The 21,712-nt window shown below is 42.7% G+C and overlaps 1 protein-coding gene across 1 annotated transcript; it reads left to right on the plus strand.

Annotated features, from left to right (window-relative positions):
- The first annotated feature begins 749 nt into the window (after window positions 1-749).
- On the plus strand, window positions 750-21,476 carry LOC122462858 (butyrophilin subfamily 1 member A1-like). The gene is made up of 8 exons (XM_043528325.1): window positions 750-1,058; window positions 12,738-12,854; window positions 13,860-14,207; window positions 15,068-15,349; window positions 17,662-17,766; window positions 18,659-18,679; window positions 19,394-19,426; window positions 20,755-21,476. Exons 2-8 carry the CDS (start codon window positions 12,755-12,757, stop codon window positions 21,264-21,266), a joined length of 1,401 nt encoding a protein of 466 aa, XP_043384260.1. The 5' UTR covers window positions 750-1,058; window positions 12,738-12,754; the 3' UTR covers window positions 21,267-21,476.
- The last annotated feature ends 236 nt before the right edge of the window (window positions 21,477-21,712 follow it).

Consider the following 21,712-nt stretch of genomic DNA (forward strand, 5'->3'; position numbering starts at 1 on the left):
AGGAGGGAGATTAGTATCTTCACAGCTCTTTTGTCCTTCCGAAAGGCCCATCCAGGTTGAGTGCATACTGTCTAGCGGGCGTTCCCCAGGTGCAAACACAGTTGTAATTGCTACATAGTCAATATCTCTAACTTTACAGAATACAGAATTGATACATGCATACAAACAGGATAATCATATTCAGTATCCATAGTCCGTACCTTTCCAACGACATCTTACATGACCCATGTTCCATAAAACATATTTTAGTTACACTATAATCGTATAATAATAACATTTCTATGAAGAATGGGGGGTGCACTGTCACTATTAGTATTTCCAACCTATCACTTATTCTGGGACAGAACGTTGTTTGGTATCGAGTCAGAACTCAGGATTCCTTAATGCTATTCTACTCTTTAATTTCTCTTTTCGGCCTCAGACTGAGTCTTGTCCGTACGGAGAGTCAGGGCTTCAATCTTCTGATGTTACGGTCATAAAAGATGAGGTTCACCTTCTACCCCAGTTTCGCACTGCAAAGGTATTGTTCATATTATTCCTAACTGTCCACAGGGGAATATTTATTCTGGTGACATAATGTAACAGGTGATGATTATTTGTGACATTTACTACAGTTCACCCAAAAGCAAGAGCCAGTCTCTTCAGAATCACTCCTGTATTCAGGTCATTTGGAGCCCCAGAAACTTTGACTCTTCCGGGCCGGCCAGTTCTCCCTCAGCAGCCACGTGGCTGTTTCTTTAAGAGGAGATTCTCAGACTCCACCCGGGGTTGCAATTGCCGCCATTTCCGAGTCCCTCTGGTACTTTCGCTTTCACACTCCGTAAATGCTGCTAGAGGACGGTACGTTTATCCCTGTGCAACAACAACAGGATTTTTTTTAAAACTTGCTAGAAAAGGCGGTGATCAAACGGCAGCTATCTGATACCCAGAAGTAGCCGGGCACCTTGATGAAATGAAATAACTTATAGTTTGAGGGGACTATCTCGACAAAGCCTGAGGCTTTCGGAAGGACAGACCGCCCCCTACGCGCCATGACCCGTCTCCGGAGGATCAGTCCGGTAGGTGAACTCTGGCTGCTTGACTTGGTCACAGTCAGGGCTCTGTCCGGGACAGATTGTTAATAACACAAAGACTTGAGAGTCCCGTGAGAATTGGTTTTGCTCTGTATGGAAACGGTACCGCATGTGTACGTTGAGAACGACATGCCCTCCGAGTCCATTTCAGATCGGTTTCCTAGCCCGGCCGGATTCTTACAGTACATTCACTAGGTCATTCGTTTCCTCTGTTCCTGTGTTTCACCCAAGGATCCTGGGCCCAATCCAGTTTTCAGTGACGTTAAAGGGAGATTTGTAACAAAGGAACTTCATGTATTTAGAATATAGGAAGAAACGTGGGGCTGCAAACTCGGCTGCAATCGGTATAGTTTCCTGGCCTGCTTGTTGTCCGTAGTTTTCGAGCTGACTGTGGGGCTGAGTCCTTTTGCTTCTGATACTTTAAAGGAAAAAACGTCCAGTTTTGCCCAGAATCAATGGAAACAAATTACTTAATTCATTTTGAGATCAGTGGGAATTACGTATGTGCCTAAAGTGAAGCACCCTTTGAAATGTGCTGAATGGGAACGGACTTAATGACTGAATCTGGGCCAGAATCTTTAATGCAATTAGACAATGAGGGGATGTCACCACTTGTAGCTTGGTATTGGTCTTCTGTATGTATGTCAAGGGATGCACAACAACCAGAGTGAAAAGTTTGTACACATTGCATTGTTATCCTGTGATAACTTAATGTTGCCTCCTATCTTTGTGGCCACAGAGCTGTAGAAGGGTGGTTAGTAGGGGTGATTTTATGGTCCTGGGTTTAGGGAAGATTTGATGGCAAGAAAGGCCCATGTTACAAACTGTGAGACAGGTTATTCCCTGTGTGAAAAGCCATCAGCGGGGAGAATTCATGAGGGTATCTCTGGGCACGATTAAAAAAAGGGGAATTATTTTTCACCCAAAGAATTGCATGATTTTTGTTTGATTGACTTGAAATGTTCATGGAACTTTCCATTTAAAAAAAAAAACCAGCTTGAAATAATTTGGAAAAAAAAAATGAATGGACACAAACACTTTGATTTTGGGGGAGTGGGTTTCGGTGTTATACCAATAAATTAAAAACCAGCAGGATCTTATTAAAGGGGAAAAGACAAAATACCACATTTATTGTGAATACAGAAAGAATCATAGTAAGCAGTTAGTTATAGCTATAACATTCCATTCAATCTCATATTCACACACACACACACACACACACACGTTCTGCAAGGTTGTTATCATAGTTACCAGCCGTAGAGTTGCTCATGCCAAGCCACTGGCTAAGTGGCCTGGACGTGAGGAGGGAGCAGGGGCTTGTCAGATGCTCATCTGATGCTCCTGGAAGTTGGTTTGCAGAATTAGACCCCAAAGTTCTCACTTTCTAGAGTCCATTTTTGCAGGAATTTCTTCCTATGCCAGTCTATGGGAATTGCTTCATCATGCTGTTGCTGAATCAATCAGCAGATGGCACATTCCTGACAGCTCTGTGCTGCTAGATGTTATCTTGTTCTTTGGTTCTCCCATTCTTGAGGCTGTTGGGTGGATTCCAGTCTGCCCTCCAGGGGTCCTCTGGTTATTTCCACTTGACACCTTCTTCAGCCGATGGACACTGGATTCTTAGGTTAGCACCTCCCTGATCATTCAGTTGTTATCCACACCAAGCATCCATCCACATACATCCTCTATCTCTATTTTAATCACAATTGTTTATACAACAAAAGGGCAGGGATTCTCTGGGTGCTGTTTCTGTTGTTACAGAGTATTGCTTTGAGTCTCTCTCTGTCTGAATTGCTTTGAGAACACTCTGTCTTAGAATGTACTAACGCAATTACAGGTTCCAGAGTAACAGCCGTGTTAGTCTGTATTCGCAAAAAGAAAAGGAGTACTTGTGGCATCTTAGAGACTAACCAATTTATTTGAGCATAAGCTTTCGTGAGCTACAGCTCACTTCATCAGATGCATACGTACTCCTTTTCTTCTAACGCAATTAGCAGCTTGCAAGTTTCACACATAGAGGGAGAGAAACAGTACGAAAAACCAAGAGACCTCTTAATTAGTAATACCCTGGAATTTAAACTATGGGGAATCAAACTCATTTGTGATTTTAATACAGAACTTCTTTAATATGATCCAGCATAATCCCCCTTTTGACACTAAGATTTATAATCGTCAATGTCACTTTCTATGTAGCCTATTCAAGAGAACGTACTGTGAGGCAATTTGAGTTTGTGATTCCAATTCATGCCACATACATGATCCTAGTGATGTATCTTTACTACAAGGTTCTGGGGCAACAGGCAAGGTGAGGCACACCCACTTTTGGGGAGTCCATTCGGTACAACCTCTAGTGTCCAATAGCTTCCCTCCCTCCCCAGCCCACTGGCTCGAGGTCCAGGGTAGCCAGAAGGATCCTATGTGTAATATGGGGAGTGGGTTAACCTTCAATACCTTTGCCTCCAGGGACTGTTGGTGTGCAATTTTGACAACAATTTCTCCCATTAACAAGTCTGGTTTTACAATACTGGAAATGTATTACTTATCAATATGAATGGATGCATCAAACAATGATCTCTTTCTTTGTTTTAACAAATGCATCAAACCTTAATATTTCCCAATATGACCGAAACATTTTGTGTTCCAAAGTAGCTAGTGCAAGTATCTGCATTTCAGTGCATCCCATAGCTATGGCTGTGTAGTTTCCTGTTTCTAATTTTTTTTTTTCTTATGGATAAGCCATGTGGTAGTATTAAGCCATTACCAAAGATTCCATCAGCCTTTTAGGTTACCCAGACCAATTTGGACCAAGTCTACATTGGCATGTACTTGTTTTTGTATCAGGCTATCCTGTAGCTGGGACAGAGAGCTTAATTTATTTTTAAGTACCTGCAGGGCTTCAGTATTTTTTTTTTTTTTTTAAACACACAACAGTGCTAGCAACAAGACAAAACATAGAACACAAAACACAATTTCTATTGTGACAGTAGATTCATGGTATTGGGTTGCTCTTCAGCTGGCACCAGCTTTTCCTGATTTTCTGAAAGACAAAAAGAACATGTTTCTACTCCTTTTGGGGTGGCAGATTATTGCTTAAAATATTTCTTTTACAAATACCCTTGCTGATTGTAGGCAAAACAGAGGAATTGCCCCCACATTTTCCTGTTTTTATTCTATAGGCAGGCCAGGTTTCAATGGCTTCTATCTTTTAAGGGTTATGGGGAAATTATCCCACTGTTTAGTCATGAAATCCCTGAGGTGGGGTACCTCAGTTTCCCTTCTTATACAGTGGACCAAGTTTATAATGTTTTTCCTGCTGTGTTAAGCTTTAAGTTTATTTATAGGTAATAGCTGAGAAGCATCATTACCATACAACCTTAAAGGGTTTTTCCAAAAATCATACACCCTATACATTGTTACAGGGGTACTTATTATCATTAAATTTATTAAAATTATCTTGTTATCCCATGCCTTTTATTTAGACAATTTGTTTGCTGACCAGGTATGTCCTTTATCTGCAGCTCCTTTGTGCTCCTAGTTCTTTCCTTCCTTTATCATTTAGGTCATTTGCATTTTCACAGACGCTTCCTGCTTTTGGATTTAAAGCCATCAGCAGCTCAGAGACTCTATCTTAAAAGGGACACAATCAACTTCCACCAGAGTTTTGATCACTTTTTAAACTTCTGCTTCCAAAACACACAGCAATCTGAAAAAGAAAACCCAACCTATTCTGGCTCCCTTTGGAGCCCTAATAGCATTTTAATTAAGTAGCGTGGTATGTTTGCATTTCTTTTGCCCCTTCTACAATATGCCCTGCACATGTTCTGGGGCAAATGCACATTCCTTCCATAGTTTAACTTCTATAACATGATCCATATCCATTTTTACATAAGGTGTCACTATTTCTTTTTTTTTTTTTTGCTTACAGAGTTTTCATGTACCTTTATCAAAGTGACAGTTTGATTACTCAGAGCCATTTTAAGACTCAGTGTTTCTAACATTGCTTCTTTTTGTTTTGTGCACCTCATCCCTGCTGTTGCTTCAGAGGGGCACTGTCTTTTTTAATTTCTTATTTTTTTTCTACAGCTCTCATCTTCTATTTTGTTACAAAACCAAACAAAAACCAACCAAACAAACAAAAAGAATCCAGAATTTTTTTTTCTCCTGATTTTGACTGCCCTGCTGCAGCCACAACTTAAAAACATTTTAAATTTTGTAAAGCATTGAGTTACCTTTTAAGGGTTAAATGCCAAATCCCAAAGCCAAACAACACTAATTACCTGTGTCTAGCAAAAACGTCTGTCAGTTTTGCAACTTTGAATTAAAGAGTCAAATGGATTTTTAGTGGCATTATTTAAAACAAAAACAAAACCAATTGGTCCTTAGAACTTTACATATTTACACACACACAGATAGATACATACACATTTTCTTTTCCTTAACATCCCTTCCACACTGCTTTTTTTTTTTTTTTTTTTTTTTTACATCTTACATTCCCTTTATACATTTGAGGCAGTTAAGTTCCAATAGAACCCCCTTCTGTTCTTTTAGCAAATTTGACTAAATTGTTCAGTCAAATGATTTTAATCAGATAGTTTATTTTTGCCTGGCTAATTTACAGACATTCCTTTGGAAAAGGGCCCATTTTTCCTTCAGAATGGCTGCAAGGAAACCAAGAATGCACTTTCTCTAACACTTTTCCTTTTTAACATTTTCACAAAGTTTAGCTGCTTAATTCCCTCCAGCCTCTGCAGAGTTAACTTTTTTACTCTCTTTTCTCTTTGTAATTATGCCTGGAGGTGCCGTACATAGGACCTTCTCCCCCTTTACCTGCGTCCCTCCAGCCTCTGCAGAGTTAACTTTTTCACTTTTTTTTTTTTTTGCATTCCTCGAGTGCCTCTTTCACTATTTTCAGCTGGCTTTGGGTATTTGTAGCCAGCACCTTCCAATTGTCTGCTCCCTTTTCCGTTTGTGCCTTTTCCTCTTTACATGAAGACAAGCGGAGAAGTGGAGGGAAGAATCCTTACATGCCTCCCACAACAACCAAATTGCTGCTCTCTTTTGGCAGCACTAGAAGGTTTGTATATGAGGATATACTGAGCCCATCTATCCTCTAGGTCCAAAATAGTGCAGACATCAGCTAGGGCTTGTTTAGTCCAAGGACCGTGCCCAAATTTTTGAAGGATTTGTTTAAAAGGTGTAATTTCTTTAACAAAAGGTGAGGTTGGAGTTCCTTCTGACTCCATTCCTCCCTCTGGTACTGGCTTACCCTGTTTTCTTTTAAACATCTTAACATGGATATTTCAATCTCTTTGTCACTCCTGGTATTACTTAGCAAGTGACACAGCCTAGATTCTCAAATCATAGCTTAATCTATGCGTTTTTCCCCTGCTACCTTCCCGGAGGCCAGCAGGTCCCCTGCTACCTTCCCGGAGGCCAGCAGGTCCCCTGCTACCTTCCCGGAGGCCAGCAGGTCCCCTGCTACCTTCCCGGAGGCCAGCAGGTCCCCTGCTACCTTCCCGGAGGCCAGCAGGTCCCCTGCTACCTTCCCGGAGGCCAGCAGGTCCCCTGCTACCTTCCCGGAGGCCAGCAGGTCCCCTGCTACCTTCCCGGAGGCCAGCAGGTCCCCTGCTACCTTCCCGGAGGCCAGCAGGTCCCCTGCTACCTTCCCGGAGGCCAGCAGGTCTGGTTAACCTAATAGAAATGCCTAGCTCAGTAGAGCTGGCGGTGTGCACACCAATATTTACAATAACTGAGGTTTTTTACCAATATTCCCCCTTTCGCAATTCTCCACCAAAATGTTATACCAATAAAATAAAAACCAGCAGGATCTTATTCAAGGGGAAAAGGCAAAATACCACATTTATTGTGAATATAGAAAGAATCATAGTAAGCAGTTAGTTATAGCTATAGCATTCCATTCAATCTCATATTTATTCACACACACACACACACACACACACACACACACACACAGAGGTTCTGCAAGGTAGTTATCATAGTTACCAGCCTTAGAGTTGCTCATGCCAAGCCACTGGCCAGGTGGCCTGGACATGAGGAGGGAGCAGGGCCTTGTCAGATGCTCATCTGATGCTTCTGGAAGTTGATTTGCAGAATCAGACCCCAAAGTTCTCACTTTCTAGAGTCCATTTTTATAGGAGTTTCTTCTTATGCCAGTCTATGGGAATTGCTTCATCATGCTGTTGCTGAATCAATCAGCAGATGGCACATTCCTGACGGCTCCGTGCTGCTAGATGTTATCTTGTTCTTTGGTTCTCCCATTCTTGAGGCTGTTGGGTGGATTCCAGTCTGCCCTCCGGGGGTCCTCTGGTTATTTCCACTTGACACCTTCTTCAGCCGATGGACACTGGATTCTTAGGCTGGCACCTCCCTGATCATTCAGTTATTATCCACACCAAGCATCCATCCACATACATCCTCTATCTCTATTTTAATCACAATTGTTAACAAAGTGAGATGAATACAACAAAAGGGCGGGGAGTCTCAGGGTGCTGTTTCTGTTGTTACAGAGTATCGCTTTGAGTCTCTCTCTGTGTGAGTAGTTGTTGTTACAAAGAATTGCTTTGAGAACAGACTCTGTCTTAGAATGTACTAACACAATTAGCAGCTTGCAAGTTTCACACATAGAGGGAGAGAAACAGTACCAAAAACCAAGAGACCTCTTAATTAGTAATACCCTGGAATTTACACTATGGGGAATCAAACTCATTTGTGATTTTAATACAGAACTTCTTTAATATGATCCAACAAGTGTTGCAGTTCTCAAAGTGTGGATTTGTGTCTCCAGAGATAACATGCTTTTTAACAGCAAAAATGTTTTAAAATAAATAAATAATATATAGAGGTGAGAAATAACAGACCTCAACCCTACTGTCCTTCTGCAAATTTGTGTGCACAGAGTCAATCCCTTACCTTTCTCTAAAAGTGCAAAGTTTCAAAATGTTAAATAGAAGATTGTTGGGGGCGGAATAGATCTGGACAAGGAGAAGTCTGGAAATAAATGTGAGAAGGACAGGCAGTCGAAACAAAAGTAAAACTGTTTGAGCAGCATATTCCAGAAGTCTTGAGGTCTTTCTGAGTGTAGCCTTCATTGATTTGAGATCTACCATACCGTTCTCTCACTAGAAGGGAAAACTTATAATGGCAGCAGCCCGTAAAAGAGACCCAGTTTGGGAATATATTAATGAAGTTCCTCTACCTGTGGGTAACACAGGCATGCGTGCAAAATGCAAACAGTGCAACAAAGAAACGCAAGGCCTTGTTGCCCAAATGAAACAACATCATGAGAAGTGTTCATTCTCAGGAGGAAGCTGCGTTGAAGATTATGAAAGGAACACATCTGAACATGCAGGATCTTCAGGTTGGTAAACTTTTTTATTTCATACTTCTTTCTTAAGGACTGCCTGTCTTCCTTCTGGACTATTCTTGAATTCTCATGTTTGAGCAAAAAATATAGTTGTTACTCTATGGTACTACCATTTTAGATGCAGTTGTGATAAAAAATAAATGGCTGAAATAGGCAGATCTTCCTTTTACAATTTCACCTTTAAAGTAGTACTGAGTGTCAGTGAATGCAATGAATAACACTAAATGAGCAAAAAGAAAAGGAGTACTTGTGGCACCTTAGAGACTAACCAATTTATTTGAGCATGAGCTTTCGTGAGCTACAGCTCACTTCATCGGATGCATACTGTGGAAATTGCAGAAGACATTATATACACAGACACCATGAAACAATACCTCCTCCCACCCCACTCTCCTGCTGGTAATAGCTTATCTAAAGTGATCATCAAGTTGGGCCATTTCCAGCACAAATCCAGGTTTTCTCACCCTCCGCCCCCCCACAGACAAACTCACTCTCTTGCTGGTAATAGCCCATCCAAAGTGACCACTCTCTTCACAATGTGTATGATAATCAAGGTGGGCCATTTCCTGCAGAAATCCAGGTTCTCTCACCCCCTCACCCCCCTCCAAAAACCACACACACAAACTCACTCTCCTGCTGGTAATAGCCTATCCAAAGTGACCACTCTCCTTACAACGTGCATGAAAATCAAGGTGGGCCATTTCCAGCACAAATACAGGTTTTCTCGCCCCCCCACCCCCATACACACACAAACTCACTCTCCTGCTGGTAATAGCTCATCCAAAGTGACCACTCTCCCTACAATGTGCATGATAATAAAAGTGGGCCATTTCCAGCACAAATCCAGGTTTTCTCACCCTCCGCCCCCCCACACACAAACTCACTCTCCTGCTGGCAATAGCTCATCCAAACTGACCACTCTCCCCACACTGTGCATGACAAGAGAGTGGTCACTTTGGATGGGCTATTACCAGCAAGAGAGTGAGTTTGTCTGTGGAGGGGCGGAGGGTGAGAAAACCTGGATTTGTGCTGGAAATGGCCCACCTTGATTTTCATACACATTGTGAGGAGAGTGGTCACTTTGGATGGGCTATTACCAGCAGGAGAGTGAGTTTGTGTGTGTGGGGGGGGGGGGGGGCGGCGGAGGGTGAGAAAACCTGTATTTGTGCTGGAAATGGCCCAACTTGATGATCACTTTAGATAAGCTATTACCAGCAGGAGAGTGGGGTGGGAGGAGGTATTGTTTCATGGTGTCTGTGTATATAATGTCTTCTGCAATTTCCACAGTATGCATCCGATGAAGTGAGCTGTAGCTCACGAAAGCTCATGCTCAAATAAATTGGTTAGTCTCTAAGGTGCCACAAGTCCTCCTTTTCTTTTTGCGAATACAGACTAACATGGCTGTTACTCTGAAAACTAAATGAGCAGTATGGTAATAATAATTAAATAACTGCATTGACTTATTTTGTTTAGGAGAATCCATTCTCAACATACGGGATTCTGAAGACTATCCACCTTCAAGATCACCATCATTTTCTATAGTTTCAGAAAAAACAACAGAATCTTGTGGCACCTTAAAGACTAACAAATTTATTAGAACATAAGCTTTCGTGGGCTTTAGCCCACTTCTTCAGATGTGGGAGTTTAAACTGGAGTTTGGCAGGTGAATAAATATACACTTACAGAGATGGGTGTGGAGCATTATTATGCAGAGGCCCATGTTAAAGAGTCCAAGACAATTAGGGGGGAGGTGGCCCATTACTAGCTGTCAATGAGAAGTTGTGAATACCAAAAGCGTGAGAGTGTTTTTTGTAGTGAGCCAGCCATTCCCAATCTTTATTCAAGCCAAGTGTATACAATCAAACTTGCAAATGTATCCTAGCTCAGCTGTTTCATGCAGGAGTCTGTTTTTGAAGTTTTTTTTAAGTATGGCAACTTTCAAATTTGACACTGAGTGTCCAGGGAGATTAAAATGCTCTCCCACTGGTTTTTGAATGTTCTCATTCCTGATGTCCAATTTGTGTCCATTTATTCTTTTGCTTAGAGACAATCCAGTTTGGCCAATGTACAGTTTCAGAGTTATCTGCCAGTGATAGTGTTTCAGTCACATCATGTATGTCACATAGCCACAGTATATCACCTGTAACAAAAAACAAACAAACTCCATCATCCAGAAACAGCCATAGATAAGTTTGTGATAAGAACCAGTGGATTACAAAGAGAGGCAATTGATGAAAAAATTGCTTGGTTTGTTTATGCAACAAACTCTCCTTTCTGTATGATTGAGAACCCACACTTCTTTAACATGGTTCAGTCATTAAGACCAGGATAAAGTCCACCCAACAGAGCAGATGTCACAGGCAAATTGCTGGATAAAGTGTATGAAAGAGACATTGAACAGTGTGCAAAAAGTCTAGAGGGTAAAATTGTTAACCTGAGTCTTGATGGGTGGAGCAATGTCCACAATGATCCTGTTGTATGTGCTTGTGTGACAACAGAAGAAGGGAATGTCTTCCTTACAGAAACAATTGATACATCAGAAAATGCACACACAGCAGAATACTTACAAGAAGTAGCAGTAAAAGCTGTAACAAACTGAAAAAAAATTCAAATGTCTAGTACGCAGCTTGGTCACAGACAATGCTGGAAGTGTATCCAAGATGAGAAGAAATTTAGAAGAGAGTCTCAAGCTAATAACAAACGGTTGCAGTGCTCATTTGATGCACCTTCTAGCCACAGATTTCAGTGTTCCAGAAATAAAGGTTAATGTTTCTGAAATTGCAAAATACTTCCATAACAACCACTTTGCAGCAGCTGCTCTGAAAAAAATGGAAGGAACCAAGCTAATACACCCACAAGACGTGCGATGGAACTCAGTTGTGGACTGTTTTGAGCACTAGATCATGAATTGGCCTAATCTGATGACAGTTTGTGAACAAAATCGTGAAAAAATAGATGGCACTGTCACAGCCGAAGTTCTCAACATTGGGCTTAAGAGAAATGTTGAACACATGCTGAGTATCCTGAAGCCTATTTCTGTAGCCTTGAAGAAAATGCAGGGAAACAGCTGTTTTATTGCTGACACTGTTGAAATTTGGAAGGAACTGAGGTGAGATCTTAAAAAGAGAAATGTGCAATGACAGAGTTAAATTACAAGCATTAAAAAAACGAATGGGACAACAAATATTCTCAATACTCGTTACCAGGGTCAAACCTTAACTGCTGAAGAAGAGGAGTTGGTTATGACATGGGCATCCAGCAATCATCCCTCCATAATGCCAACTATAATAAACTTCAGAGCTAAGGGTGAACCATTCAAGAAATACATGTTTGCTGACGATGTTTTAAAGAAAGTCACACCAGTGAACTGGTGGAAGTCACTTAAGCACTTGGATTCAGAGACTGTTGAAGTGATTATCTCACTTTTAACAGCAGTAGCTTCTTCTGCCAGTGTAGAAAGAATATTTTCTTCCTTTGGACTAATTCATTCTAAACTGAGAAATCGTTTGGGACCTGAAAAAGCAGGAAAGCTTGTTTTTCTTTTCTAGAGTATGAACAAATGGGAAAATGAAGGTGAAGATGACTGACTTAACTGCAGAAGCCGATATTTTAAGTTTCTCATGTTGACCTGGCTGACATAGTCAATTTAATTTTTGTTTTAAATATTTAATTTAACTATTTAGTTAAAAAGAATTTTACCAAAAACAAACCTGGTTTTAAAAACTTGAATATTTAACTAAATTCAAAAATTCATATGCTTGTTTTGTTAAAATATTCTATGTTTGCTGTTTGAAGAAAAAAATCCAGAATATATAACGTTGTTGTTTTAGTTAAATAAAACAATTTAAATGTCTGTCTGGTGATGTTCTCCTCCTAATACAGCATGGCAAGAAAATCCTCCAAATATTAATGATTAACCTGTTGAATTGGAGATCATTCATCTCCCAATGACTTCATAAATATCTGCTTCAATTACCTTTGGTAAATGAAATAACCAAGCAATCATTCATTGTCTGATATAGCTGTAAAACTAATCTGAAAAGTTTTCAAAATAAATCACTGTTTAAAAATGTATAGTGTGTACCTTCTAAAAATGAAACCTACATCTACCTCTGACTTGTGAAGAATATGTATTAAGGTTATAACAACCAACAAGAATGCACTTTTATGTAGAAAACCAGGATTAAATGGAGTCTTTCTGACTAGTGATTTAAATCATGATTAAATCAAATCCACCCTGTTTGATAAAGTATTTTTCTCTTCCCCATCCTGTTATCCAGATCAAGTTACAGTGAAGATGAAGGTTCTTTCATTTTGTCCTAGCTCCACAGTGAGCTCCTCTCTGACTGGTTGGATCATTTTCTTCATTACTTTTCACATTCACAAGCTGGAATCAGGTAGGAATCCCATTGCTCCTGCTGCTGCTTGTAGGATTTGTTTCATCGTAGTGATCTGTAAATCATGCCTGTTCTACTCCTTTATACAAAACTGAAAAAGACAAAACAAAAAACCTTACAACAAATCCCAGAACGGATCAATATCAGTACAGAATAAGTCTCCACTTCCTCCCCACCTCTTCAGGAGGAGTAATTCTCCATCCACTGCACATGATGCAACTCAGTGTCTCTATATATCTAGGTACTTCTATGGCTTTCATCACCATAGTATCTGAATACCCTATGTTACATGCTTACATCCTCTTTGACCCAATCCTGTGTCAAACACCGAGGCAGCCTGGCCTGTAGCTGAAGAAGAGATTTGGGCTCAGTGAGGCCAAGGCAAGAAGTGAGTCCCAGAGCTGAAGACCTTTTACTGTAAATGTTCTGGCAGAGGCCCAGGCCTACTAAAAACAGCAGGAGAGGGGCAGAGGAGGAGAACTCGAGAACCTCAGCTGTTCTCAGAGAAAACTGTGTCCTCATACGAGGTGAGAGGTGGTGGTCTCCAAAGAAGCTGGGTCTCAGAACATTTGGGTGAAATCCTAGGAGATCTCTGACTTCAGTGGAGTCAGAATTTCATCTTTTTCCCCCTTCTCCCATTAAAACCAACACTGAGAAATCACATCAGAAATATAGTGAAGGCTGGAACAGATCACAGAGCTCAGGTACACAGGGTATATACTCAGGTCACCCTGCCCATTCATGGGGCACTGAAGTGGCTCTGTGGCATGTCAAATTAATATAAGGGGAGTTATCAGTGACACCTATACCTGAGCTGGCCTGTCACTTTCTACTATAAATGCCTTTTTGAGTTGTTTGTAAATTTGCCAGATTTCAAATATTCAGGTTGAAAATTTGCATGCCAGGCTGAATTTTTGGAAAGTTTGAACCTACTGACCTTTTCGTTTATAGCATTTTCCACTCCCCTCTAAGCTTGTTCTCTTTTTGCTTTGGTGTATTTCACAGCCAAGTTCAGAGTGACCGGTCCTGGTCACCCTGTCACTGCCAGGATGGGTGAGGCCATTCTGTTACCCTGTCACCTGTCCCCCAGGATAAGCGCTGTGAACATGGAGGTGAGATGGTTCCGATCTGAGTTCACTTCAGTTGTTCACCAGTATTATGAAGGAAAGGAGCAGTATGGAAAGCAGATGCCAGACTATCATGGAAGGACAGAGCTTTTGAAAGCTGGCATCATGGATGGGAATGTTTCCTTGCAGATTCTTAATATCAGACCCTCAGATGAAGGACAATACAACTGTTTTGTTCAAGATGGTCCTTTTTATGAAGAAGCCCTATTGGAACTGCAGGTAGCAGGTCAGCAGCTCTTATCTGTATTATCTTAGTCTGGGCTGCAGTTTTTATTCTTTCGTACTGCAACAACTGTAACTAGCAACTTGTGAATTATTTTAGAGTAACACAGCATATCTAGATTTCAGCACACGACCACATTCAGACACTTTGTAAAATATGCTGAAAACTTTCCCAATATTTTATTAAAGACATTTTCAGAATGGTCAAGAGACTTCCTTGCCCAAAAGATGTTCTTGACTGACTCCAAAAGGAGGGAGAGAAAGGAGGGAAAAAAATTCTAGACAAATATGCGCTTGGTTTACCCTAGGCTCCATTGACACCTAATTTGACACATCTTGTACAAGATGCTACATAATTATATCATAATCATACCATAACCATATGGTGTTTATGGATTGCAGAGTGTCCTAGTGGGAAGGGGAAATTATGTATTTACCACTCTTAATCAAGACTGAGCATTTCTCCCTTGCTGCTTTAACAACGTAACCATGAAGCCAATTTGATTTTAAAAAAATAATTAGTGCATTAGATAGATATATTTATCAGAGTTTCAAATGTTCAGATCCTATTCAGGGATCTACGTGGTCGTATCTCCAAAGGTGCTCAGCACTCAGTTGCTCCTGTCTTGAGCCAACAATATCTCCCACTGACTCAGTGAAATTATTTTATATATTTGTTCACATTTTTGTGTGTCCATGAGCACTGGGATATCAGACATTCCAGCATTCATGTATCCCTTCTACTGACTACCCGCATGAATTAGTGCATTTTCCTGTGAGTAAGGGATCCCCAGACTGTCCCTCATCCCTTCTGCTTTATAAATTAATGTATGTAATTTACACCCTTATGTATTTTCCCCTTAGGTCTGGGCTCTGCTCCTCTCCTCTCTGTTGAAGGTCACCAGGATGGAGGGATTCGGGTAGTTTGTCGATCAGCTGGTTGGTACCCAGAGCCTGAAGTGCTGTGGAGAGATCTCAGTGGGCGACATTTACCATCACTCTCTGAAACAACATCCCAAGGAGATAACAGCCTGTTTGAAACAGAAACTACGATCATTGTAACAGAACATTCAAACCCAAACTTGTCCTGTTGCATCAGGAACACCGTTCTCAATCAAGAAAAGGAATCAGCAGTTTATATAGCAGGTCAGTTACCATCCAAACCCCACACTGAACCCACCACCACTAGAAACAAAACAAAATATAGGAAGAAAAGAACTGAAACACTGTGGTGGATATTTCAAAATCCACGTACAAACACAGATGATGGGAGGCTGGTGTCTTTACAGGGTCACAGTTTAGGCAACTTGATACCCTTTATTGTAAGTATTAAGACTATACACGTTTTGAGAGGAAACTTTCACTCAATCCACTGATTCAGTAGGTTCTTGTAACCTTAAATTCACCTTCATGATTTTTTTGAATGTGATAAATTTTGTACTCTAGCTTGATTGTGATCTGTATAGCCCTGTAAACCCACAGATATATATCCACAGATATCCTCATCATTTTGGGGGGGTTGCAGATTGGATGAGGACACCAATTTTGTATCTATGTAGCGCTCTAGTGATCTGTTCACTTCACAAACTTCATTACTTAGGTGACATTTCACACAAGTCATGTGATATTGGTTTTACTGATGTTCAATGGGACTTGTGCTCCTTAATTCACTTTGGTCTGGATCCACAAGAGGACTCATTTTACCCCTTATCTACATACAAAAGATGCACTGATTAACTAGTTAAGCGATGCCACCCGCTTGTGTGAAAACTTCTTGTATAAGTTTCAGAGTGCCCTTAATAGATTTAGCTTCAGTCAATTCTTTATCGACTTCAGCTAAATGGAGATAGAGCACTATGAAGCTGATTTGTGATTTAAGGTTTTGTGCATCAATTTATTTAAATTGGTGCAACTCTGATATGTTGTCAATTTAAGAATGACCCCATAAGAGGGTTGCCCCAGGTTCCCTAAATCAGAGCACAAACCATGTGTGGAAAAGACACCAGGCACATTTGAAAATTCCGTCCTGTTTAGATGACCGAATCACTGTGAACACAAGAAGAGCAAATTGAAATTACTTAATTTGCTGCACAAGTGTTTGGACAAATTGTGATTATGGTTTTTCCCAACGTTAGGAGGTAACAGTGGATTTTTCAAAAATATGCTAATTAATCTGGCAGTTTCTGAATATTGCTTACTGCTAAGGGCCAAATCCTTTTCTGGTATAACCCTATTGGAATCAATGGGGTTTTATGAGCAGCGAATTTGCCCCTGATTTTTATGGCCCTCTGAATAGCAATGAATCAAATCAGGGCTGTGTTTTCAAGCATAAATCAGTGGTAAAGCTGTGTTGATTGGAGCCATATTTAAAAGTCAGTTTCTGGTATTTTGTGTTGGGTAGATATGGCCATTTGTTAGGATATAGATATTCAGGCCTGTCTGTAAAGGCCTATACTCTAAGAATTTAGGTGTATTCTTATCACTTGGCTACTTATAGAGGTATAAAAGAGAGAATCAAAATCACTGTCTGCTGGTGTAAGGTCCTTCTCTCACTGTGACAGTCTGAGGCCTTTGGCTAAGCAGCAGAGGCAGCCATAAGCTGGGAAGCGAAGGGTCACATCCTCACATTCCAAACTAGTCACATTGAAATAAGGTGCTATTAGGCTGTTAGGAATACAGTCCTGTCCTGATAATACCCATTGCCTCCAGAGAAAGGGAAGTGCCTAGAAGATGTAAAAGGAAACTTAGTTTGACAGCATCCTGTCTGGCAAGAACTCACTTATCAATAGCTGGGATGTGAAATCCTCATTTCTGTGTTTGTTCTATCACTGTAGTCCCCATTTCCCTATTGTTTGTCTGTATAATCTCTGTCTGGTTCTGTGATTGTTTCTGTCTGCTGTATAATTAAGTTTGCTGGGTGTAAACTAATTAAGGTGGTGGGATATAATTGGTTACATAATCGTGTTACAATATGTTAGGATTGGTTAGTTAAATTTCAGGAAAATGATTAGTTAAGGTATAGCTAAGCAGAACTCAAGTTTTACTATATAGTCTGCAGTCAGTCAGGAAGTGTGTGTGTGTGTGTGGGGGGGGAAATTGGAATCATGTTTTGCTAAGGGGGGGGGAATGGGAACAGGGACACAGGTGTAAGGCTCTGTGGTGTCAGAGCTGGGAAGGGGGACACTAAGGAAGGAAACTGGAATCATGCTTGCTGGAAGTTCACCCCAATAAACATCGAATTGTTTGCACCTTTGGACTTCGGGTATTGTTGCTCTCTGTTCATGCAAGAAGGACCAGGGAAGTAAGTGGGTGAAGGAATAAGCCCCCTAACACCATTCTTCCACTCTTAGCTCACACAAATCCTGCTGGGCACTATTTATGTATTTGTATGGAAAAAAAAATCTGCTTTTAGTCACCACTTCCAAACTAAGGCAAGCCCTGGATGTTTTGTTTTTCAGAACCCTTTTTCCCAAGGGTGAATCCCTGGATGGTGGCGCTGAGTGTGACCCTGGTGGTTTTGTTTGGTTTCATTGCCCTCACCATTTATCTCTTTAAAATGAAAGGTAAATATCAGAGGGAGAAATATACTGTAAATAAAGGGTTTTTTTAATAAATAAATAAGGGCAATTTAGGAATTTAACATAAAAAGAACGTGTGATCTGCTGATCTGGTCCTAAATAAAGAAGAAGAATGCTCCACTTTTCCCCCAGCCCAGCTCCCACCCCAGTTGTAGCTCCACTCCCCTGCCTCCAGCCCAACTCTACCCACAGTCCCTCGCCACTCCCAGCCCTCTATTTCCAGCTCTTCCCTTATCCCCAGCTCTGCTTTCAGTCCAAGCTCCTGGACTCAGCCAACTGTGGTGTAATGGAGGGGGGAGGAGGGGCTGAGACAGACTCTATTACTAGTAAGTGGGGGGTGTGACAGGAAAAGTTTGGGCACCACTGGTCTAGTCTGATCTAACGTCAGAGGAGTTTGAATAGAAATAATCTCTCAGTCTTAACTGTCATATTGATGATAGTGAGAAATAAAACATAAGAAAAGGGAAACTCCTAACAAACAATACGGGTATTTCTCTTTAATTTTTAGGCAAACGAGATTGTGTTTAAATGTTGTGGAGTTCACTGTAAAATTTAAATTCTACAATTTTTTTGTAATATGAAACCTTGTTTTGTTTAGTTGCTTTTTATTCTTATTCTTTTGTGGAAGGGTTAGTGTAATTGTATAAAATATGGGGAACCACTAAAGTGGAGAGATTTCATACCAAAAGCCAATTTGAAAAACTGAGATGCAGTAGAGTCACAGTGTTTAAGACCAGAAGGGACCACTTGATCCTCTTGTCTGATGTCCTGAAGAAGATGTTGATTTCTCTCAGTCTTTACTGTCATATTGATAAGGAGAATTAAAACATAAAAAAAGGGAAATGCCTAAAAAAATCTATTTCTCTTTCTTTTTCAGAGAAACGAGATAACGAGATAAGTAAGTATCATTATCCTTCCTCTGAAATGAAACTTTTTGTACTATTTTGGAGTCTCACGTGGCTCTTTGTTTAATTGTGGGGTTGTTTGCTTTTAAATTTAAATTTTAAAATTGTTGTAATAGAAAACCTTTTTAGTTAGTTTGTTTGGTTTATCATCATCATCATGATGATTCTTTTGGGGTTTGTTTGTTAATGTAACTTTATAAAATGTGGGGAAAGACTAAACTGGATCAATTTCACACCAAAAGCTAATTTGAAAAATTGATAAGCAATACAGTAGTAAAGTAGGTAATGGCCAAAAAAATATGTCCCAGGAGGAATTGTGCAAAGGCCCTGGTGGACTATCAGCACCTGAGATGATTATCTTCCCTCCACACTGCAAAGTAGGCATGTAAACAACCTGAATTAAAGTGATACCTGGGCTACAGCCTATACCCAAAGTCTTGCCAGCTAACCTGGGTGCAAAGCGCCACCAAACTTGAGTCAGAGTTCTTGTACTTGCGCATTAAACAGGTTGGGGCAACAGCCAGGTAAAATTCTGGGCTAACTCTGCAGTGAAGATCCACTCTGGGAGAGACACACTCATGCAGTCCAGTGGAGGTTTGATGAACGTATAACTTTCTTTTTCCCTCAGTGTATTAGTTTGTACAATATTGAATCATGCAATACGTGTTCAGATCCGCTCTCATCTCTAATTATGTGGCTGGTTTTAGGGTGGAGAAGATCCATGGCACCTATAGAAGAAGGTAATTAAAGATCATATTTTATCAATGTCCAAATATCCGTTCCCATGAGGCAATGTGCCCCTTTTTCTTTGTATATGGGAGTGGATGTGATAGTTCAGGGCAGATCTCCCCAGCACCCTTCATTTCACGGCGTGTCACAAGGTGAGGTGGGGTTTGTGCCTATGTCCTACCACACCATACCGAATCCATAGCATATCGCGTCTACGCTTCCTGCCCCTCCACCGCTGGCATGTGCACAGCACCCTGCAGAGATCTGTGACAGCCGCTGCCACCCCTTGTACAGAACCAGTGGGACGTGCACCTCCACAGCCACGTCTCCAGGGGAGTTTGTTCTGTCTCCCTGTGCTGATGTCCGATCTCCAGTGTCCCTTTGTTTCTTCCTTCATCTTTTCCCCCGTGAAGAAAGCCAGTAGCTCTGCAGTGACCGTGTGTGTGTGCGACCCTTGCTCCTGACTGAGCCTTGATCACAGATAGGAGCTCCCCTGGCTCCACTATACAGATCTGGGAAGCTCCTGTGATCACCACTGGGAGCTTGTGTCTTTTCTCCTCTCTCCATCCACCATGACCCTAGCATGGTCCTGTCTCTGGGAAACAGGACGTCAAGTCAGCCTCCCCATTACTAGCATGACCCTCTCCCTCTTTCCACCAGCCACCTATTCTGTACCTCCTCCCTAGTGGCAGATTTGCCAATGGGGCCTGTGCCCAGGGGCCCCAGAAAAATGGGCGCCTCTGTGCCCCAACCTGCTCTGCCTGCCCAGTGCTCCTGCCAGAGAGTGGGGTCAGGGCTCGGGGCCTTGCTCCGCTCCATCCGCCCAGAACTCCAGCCAGGGAATGGCGTCGGGGTGCGGGGTCTTGCCCTGTTCTGCAGCTGGAGCGCCAGGTGGGCAGAGCAGGGCACGCCCCTGCACCCCGGCCCCATTTCCCCAGCAGGAGTATGGGGAGGGGGGGTTCTACAGGCAGAAGGGGTGGGGAGGGTCCTTCACTTGCTGTGGCCCAGGGCCCCACAAAACCTTAATCTGTCCTGGCTCCCCCCACACTTGTAGCTTCCACCATGAACGCCCTTCCCTTGTTTAGCCCCCTCACTCCCTGCCCCAAGATTCTGAGTCTCAGGCCTGGCCCAGCTGATACTTTCACCGTCACTGACCCGTCTCTGCCAGGGGCGTATCTCTCCCCAGCCCTGTGCTGAGATCTCTGAGGTGACGGGAAAATCCTGGAGGAAGGAGATTCCCTGAGTCACTCTCCAGCTGGGGCAGATTCTGTCACTGACGCCATCAAACCCTCCCCCAGGGCCGAGCTCTGCCCCTCACGCTCTGATTCTCTCTCCCCAGCGAATGTGACTCTGGATCCAGACACGGCTCATCCCCAACTCGTCCTGTCTGAGGGTGGGAAAAGTGTGAGATGGGAATACACACGGCAGGATCTGCCCAACAACCCTGAGAGATTTGACACTGAGGGCTGGGTGCTGGGCTGTGAGGGATTCACCTCGGGGAGACATTGCTGGGAGGTGGAGGTGGGTGGGCGACACTGGGCTGTGGGGGTGGCCAGAGAGTCTCTGAGGAGGAAGGGACGGATCAGCCTTAGCCCTGAGGAGGGGATCTGGGCTGTGCTGTGCTGGGGGGGTCAGTTCCGGGCTCTCACCCACCTTGTGACCCCCCTGCCCCGGCGCCGGGCCCCCAGCAGGATCCGGGTTTGTCTGGACTGTGGCCGGGGGCAGGTGACATTTATCGATGCTGGTGACGAGGCCGCGATCTTCACTTCCCCGCCGGGCTCCGTCCCTGGGGAGAGAATCCGCCCCTGGCTCGGGGTGTGTTGGGGATCCCGGCTCCGCCTGTGTCCCTGAGACCCACAGCAGAGGGGGAAGCGGAAATCAGCCTCTCTAGCCTCCCGGACCCCAGTCTCTATGGTCTTGGAAGACTCCCATAGACCCAGCCCCTGGCTCCTCATCTCTACGACCCCTGGAAGCTCCTCCCCCTCCCTCTCTGCAGCCCCAGGGATGGGAGGGGGAGGGGGAGGAACCCCTGGGGCTGCAGGAGGGGCAGAGGGGCCCTGAGGGGCAGAGGTGGGGGCTGGGCAGGGGGCAGAACTAACAGCTGGGCTGGGGACAGGCAGAGGTGGGGGCTGGGCAGGGACCCAGCAGGAATCAATCAGGGTTTGGGGGGCTGGGGAGAAGCAGCAGCAGGGAGCGGTTTGTGCAGATCTGTGGGATTGGATCTCGTGGGGTCTCCCAGCCGGAGCTCCTGCCCCAGGGACCCAAGTCACTTCAGGACAACTGGTCGCACTGTCATT

Source organism: Chelonia mydas, chromosome 14 (assembly GCF_015237465.2).
Source record: "Chelonia mydas isolate rCheMyd1 chromosome 14, rCheMyd1.pri.v2, whole genome shotgun sequence".
Taxonomy (NCBI): Eukaryota; Metazoa; Chordata; order Testudines; family Cheloniidae; genus Chelonia; species Chelonia mydas.